We start from the raw sequence: 6000 nt of genomic DNA, 5'->3' as shown, positions 1-6000 counted from the left end.
TTCCCTTCCATTAGCATTCCCCATTTTGACTCTTCTTGCCTAAGAAAAAAAAAATTCCATGAAACAAAACCTCCATCGTCTCTGCTTACATATAATAAATAATTTTTTTAATATTTTAAATTATATTATATAAAAAAAGAAAATATATAAATGAATAAATCATATTTAAAAAAATAAAAGAAAGAAATAAATTAAAGAAAATCAATTTAAGATAATAATGCTACAATTAAAGAGCTTATGAAGTGGTGTAAGATGAGGTTGAGTCACTTTTGTTTTAAAAAATATATATAATTAATTTTTTAAATTATCTAATTAAAAATATAATTTTTATATTTAAAAATTAGTACGGTGGTATCAGTGACCACCATTTGTGAATATAAAAAAAGAAGATTTATTGCTTCAAGGCTTGGCACGGCTACAAAAGTTCGTTACAGTAGTATACACAAATATATACTAGTAGTATTTGCGTGTATATAAATATTTTTATATTTTAAAATATATTATAAATAAGAGTAAAATATGTAATCAATACATTTCGTTAACAGAAAGAAAAAAAAAAAAAAGCAAAGTAATTGATCAATTAGTATAAAATTTAAAGAATTGAATAGATTATTTTATTAGTTGAAGGGTACCTTTGACTTCAAAAAAATTGGTGCATGTGAGTATGGGAGGTCTTTTCTTTTTGTGCTAGCCGTTGTAGCGCGTTGTTCCTGCGTGCATATAGTAAATAATCTTTCAAATTTTAAAATATATTATAAATACGAGTAGAATTTATAAATCAACACATTATATTAAAAAAAAAAAAAGAAAGAAAAGAAAACGAATTTATTAGTTAATGTCAAATTTGAAAAATTGAATAAGTTAATAATCTTATCAATTGGATGACTTATTTGGCTTCATAAAAGAATTGGTCCGCCAATGTCATTAACCACCATTTATGAGTATGGCGTGACTTTACTTTTTATATTATTATAAAATAACTAATCATTGTGATATGTCATTCTTGTGAACTTATAATAAATATTTTTTTATGTTTTAAAGATATTATAAATAAAAATAAAATATATAAAACAATATATTACGTTAAAAACCACGAAGAAAGAAAGAAAAAAAATAACTTATCAATTAATATATAATTTAAAATATTGAATAAGTTAGTTATCTTATTAGTGAAACGATATTTTTGGTTTTACAAAAAAATTGGTGCATTAATATCATTAACTGTCGTTTGTAAGGGTGGAGGTTATTCTCTCTTATATCATTATAGATATTGATAAATAAATTAGAAAAAAGAGAAATTAAATTTTATACCAAGAAAAACCTTATCCTCTCAAACTACCACAAACAAACCATCTCCTCCACCCACAAACCCCCACAAAAATGGCAGCTCTCCACTCATCATCATCTCTTCTTCTCAACTTCAGAAACCAAACATTTCAGCTAAACAGTCCCCGGCTCAAGCTACATTCCACCCCCAACGCCAGCCGCATCGGCCGCCGCCGGAGACTGTCCACCTCGATCCGCGCCTACAAAGTAGTCATAGAGCAAGACGACAAGAGGACGGAGCTTGAAGTGGAGCCAGATGAAACCATCCTCGCGAAGGCTCTGGACAGCGACTTGCCAGTGCCTCACGACTGCAAGCTCGGCGTGTGCATGACGTGCCCGGCTCGGCTCGTCGCCGGGAATGTTGACCAGAGCGAGGGCATGCTGAGCGACGACGTCGTCGAGCGGGGCTATGCTTTACTGTGTGTGTCTTATCCGAGGTCGGATTGTCATGTAAAGGTTATACCCGAGGAGGAATTGCTGTCTCTGCAGTTGGCTACTGCTAATGATTAAACTGGATGGGAATCCTTTTCTACTGATTCCTACTTTGTCTATCAAGTATTCTTATCTGGGTTTTTCCAAATAGTATCCAACTATTTTTTTCTTGTCATGTGTATGAACAGCAAATGTTAAAGAGAGATCCAAATTTGAAATAGATAGTTTAACTCAGGTGTAAAAAAATTTTATTCATTGAGAAGGGGGAACTTCACAATCGGGCCACTGTTTTTAATGAAATAGAAGACGCGATAGAATTTTAAATAGAAAATCTAATTACAGAACTAGCAAATTTCTAGTGGAAAAGAACCATCATGTCCTAGATTAAGATTGTATTGGTACGCGAATGTTAAGTTCATTAGCATCAATTTCAAATCAAAGTATAAAGTCGGATTACTCATTAATTAAATTCAAATCAAATTTTAAAATATATTCAAGCAATTACCCAATGAAGGCCGTTTTCTTGTGAGTTGCAAATCCAGGGATGAAACAGCCTTCCTTCATCAAGTTGGCTGCGAAAACGGAAGAAGTCTCCCGAAATGACATACCTCAAACACACACCATACGCTGTAATTATACTAACATCTGCTTCAGCAGACGAAACTCTCCATGCTCATTTAGCTCAAGATATAGGGGAGGGAAGCATCAAACTCTCTCGTGATCAGTGAATACCATGGTTGACATATCAAAGACCTCAAACTCCAGTGTTAACCAATTCAAAGACGCAGATAACCTTCAGCAGAGTATGCCTCTTGGAGGACTCCTTTTTAACGGAAAACAATCAGGACCAATACTCTCATCATTTATGGAATGCAGAAAAAGAAAACACATCTTGCTTCTGATCAATAACGGTATCTTGAGTTCATGGTGGCAGGCATCTCGTTTGTCTTGATTTCTTCTGCTTCAGTTTCACCTTGACCTCAACCCCACCATCAATGATAGACTTCAGCACAATCTGCAGCTTCCCCTCCAATTTCTCTCCTTTTCTTGGCGTATATACAACATTATGGATATCATCAGCCAAGGCTCTCTGAGCCAACACTTTCCCAACAGCAGCACAAGCACTCCTATTCTTAGTTGACCCCAGATCAAATTTCATGTCCTTGGAAATAGAATGTGAAACTGCAACAACATTGCTAGTGGCACGATGAATTATGCTAGCACGTACAGAACCTTTAGATATATAAATATCCAAACAGAATGGTTCATGATAGGGAGCCGTTTGCTGATTGAAAGTGAGAGTTCTTTGCTTCTTTCCAACGTATAAATCTCCCACTTCATGAAGCCGAGAGATTAAGTTCTTCTTTCTGTCACATCCCAATAACAACTCCGTTTTGCTCTTTTTGCTTTTCTTGGTTTCTCTTGGCTGATCCTTCTTTGAAGCTATCTCTACAATGGAAGCTGGCGTGCCATTTGAATTCTCTTTCTTCTTTTTCTCTTTACTTTCTTTCTGATCTTTCTCATTCCTTGCAGATTTCCTCCTGTGGAAATCAAATTTATATTCTTCATACTCTTTGGAATCCTTGTCAAGCTTATAAAACAATTTCCCACGAATCCTCATATCCTCAATATCATCAAAATTTGCATCCTCCTGATTCGAATCCAAGGAACTAATCACTCCATTACCATCACCACCATCCTCCTCTCCATCAATAAAAGCAGAGTTCATTTTGGGGGCTTTGTCCTCAATATTACCTCTCCAAGCATCAGCCAAACCCGAGGAGACCTGCCACGCAGTATCATCCACAAGTTCAATTTTGCAATGCTTCATATCATCCTCACTAGTTTCTGGAAATAGGGGCGACAGATGAAGCCTATTAGTAACAGAATATCCCCTGTCATGACCAAGAAACTCCGTGGCTCGCCCAGAAGAAAATCTACTACACTGGGACGATAGAAGCGACTTTGTTGTTGATCTTATGAAGATGACCCTTCTGAGAAGCAAAAACGCCATTGCTAAGTAGCAAAAGCAGCAGACCTTTTAAGAGCTAGAAACTCGACAGAATTTCCTTAAGCGACATTCCGTCGAACAGCTGGTGCTCCAGGAACAGTTCTTCATGTGCCAATTTCTTGGGCATACAGTCACTCAGTTTACACGAAAACTTACCCAAGCAACAACAACAACAACAACGCCGGAAGAACGGTTAAAGTAAGCGGTTTCGCCGGAGATTCAGATCGATCTCCACCTGAACGGAGGCTTTGAGAGGTCGTGTGTGCCTGTGTCTGAAAATAAAGCACACCTGCCGGCAGCCGTGTCTTCTCTTTCCTACTCTTTTTCATCCATAACCCACACCCGATCCAAATTAATAAATGGCAGATTTGTTAGGATCGTCCCCACTCTTAGGGGGTTTGTATCTGATTCTAATCAAACACAACACATCATTATTTGAATTATTAGTCAACTTTAAAAATTATATTTGAATTTAAAAATCTAAATATTAATTTATTCGAGCTCAAACAAATTTTAATTGAATAAAACACGGGTTCGAATAATTTTAATATTTTTAAATATATTTTATTATTTTTGCACTAATGGAATCGAGTTTGAACCAAGTTCAAAAGTTTATCAAACAAAAAAATTTACTCAAGTTTAGTTTGTTAAGTTTAACAAATAGCGCTCAAATGAATATTTATCATTCGATTACAATCGAGCATCGAGTAATTTGATTATTTTTTCAGCCCTAATCGTACCCTTTTAACATGATTTTCCGATTTACCCTCTTAATTGTTGGATTTTTTCTATTATATGAAAAGTAACTGGTTGGACTCCACAGTCGTGTTAAAGAGGATTGCACATAAGCATATGTAGCAGAATTAGTTTCTTTTAGCAAACCCATAAAAGTACAACGCCATGAGTTCGCCAGAATCCCAAACCTCTACAACGAACTTATGAACGTACCATGGTTATGAGCGTACCGAAATCAAGACACATCAAGAAGGATTGTGCATGGTACCTATAACAAATCCACAAAGCCATTTTTACTAGTTCTGACTAGATCTGATATTTCTCAATTAATCAGCTCACTTACCTATTTACTTATTTTTGGACCAGCATGTGATTCATCAGGCTGGTGGTCCGATACGACCATCGATTCTTTATCAGTCCAAAACGGATGTGAGTGCAGTCCTGCTAAGCCCATGTGTTGGGCTCTATTTTTCCGTCGCCGTGTTTTGTCCTCAAAGATGATCAAAACTTATGGACCTATCATACGCTTAATACATCATAAAGATGATCAAAACTTATGGACTTGCCCAAAACCAAAATCCCCATACACATAGAGTACTTCTTTATTCTTTGCTTCGTACCCGGACAAAGTTCAAAAACTCGTCAACTCTCTGTCTCTCTCTCATGTGGAAACAGTCAAAAGGTTTATGAGCTCATAAAACCAACCCACTGCTTCCAAATCAGACAACATTTGCTGGCCATTGCCTGAGGAGCAGAGCCGCCCAGCAGTTTTAGTTGTTGCTGTCGGGACATAATCATCCTATTCATAAATATATCGGCAGAAAGCATACGAATAGTATAAACTTTCTAACTTAAGGAGGTGATCTCGGCCGAATTTATTTAGAAAATTTTATCAACTCATGTATTTTATATAAAAAATTTGAAACTTAAAAAGAATTTATATCTCTTTTCAATAATAAATTATGGGATAATTACACTTGTCTTCTTTTAAGTTACACGTTAATGCATATGAGGAGCTTCACCGTTATAAAGATAGTTTAGTTCGGAAAAAAAAATATTTAACCTGCAATAAATCAGTCATCAACAATCGATGATAAATATCGATTTTCATTCAGTAATCAATAATCGAGGGTAAATATCAATTTTTATTTAGTTCTTTTTGTTAATATTAGCAAGTTTAGTAAATTTTGACCAACAGAGGAACTTATTTACGAGACGGAAGCAAACTCCAAGAGTGCTATCTGTGATTACCCAAAGCAATGAAGTTCTACGTATAATTACATCAAAATCACAGAGAAGGAGAGTATACTTACCCCACAAAATAATTTAAGTATTTAGATAAAATAAAATTATAAAACTCACAAAATATTGACAATGACAAATTTTATATATTAAAATAATTAAAATGAAAAAAAGTATGTTCAAATTTTGACAAATAAATTAAAAAGTACTCATTTCTTCTAAAAAATTAAGCTCTTAACTTATTTTCTTTTAAT

General features: G+C 34.8%; 2 protein-coding genes across 2 annotated transcripts; one reads left to right on the top strand and one right to left on the bottom strand.

The window, feature by feature from the left end:
* Positions 1 to 1312: 1312 nt before the first annotated feature.
* FDC1 (2Fe-2S ferredoxin-like superfamily protein) lies at positions 1313 to 1933 on the top strand. Its single transcript, XM_011073282.3, has one exon. The coding sequence runs from the start codon at positions 1381 to 1383 to the stop codon at positions 1834 to 1836; it is 456 nt and encodes a 151-aa protein (XP_011071584.1). The 5' UTR covers positions 1313 to 1380; the 3' UTR covers positions 1837 to 1933.
* Positions 1934 to 2300: 367 nt separating this feature from the next.
* Positions 2301 to 4187, bottom strand: LOC105157000 (Ribosomal L18p/L5e family protein). Its single transcript, XM_011073284.3, has one exon. It carries the CDS (start codon positions 3770 to 3772, stop codon positions 2681 to 2683), a length of 1092 nt encoding a protein of 363 aa, XP_011071586.1. The 5' UTR covers positions 3773 to 4187; the 3' UTR covers positions 2301 to 2680.
* Between the last annotated feature and the right edge of the window lie 1813 nt (positions 4188 to 6000).

The sequence above is a fragment of the Sesamum indicum genome, linkage group LG3 (assembly GCF_026168435.1).
Source record: "Sesamum indicum cultivar Baizhima isolate 11 linkage group LG3, ASM2616843v1, whole genome shotgun sequence".
NCBI classification, from domain to species: domain Eukaryota; kingdom Viridiplantae; phylum Streptophyta; class Magnoliopsida; order Lamiales; family Pedaliaceae; genus Sesamum; species Sesamum indicum.
Note: the sequence above shows the minus strand (reverse complement) of the source record. Positions and strands in the feature narration are given on the sequence as shown.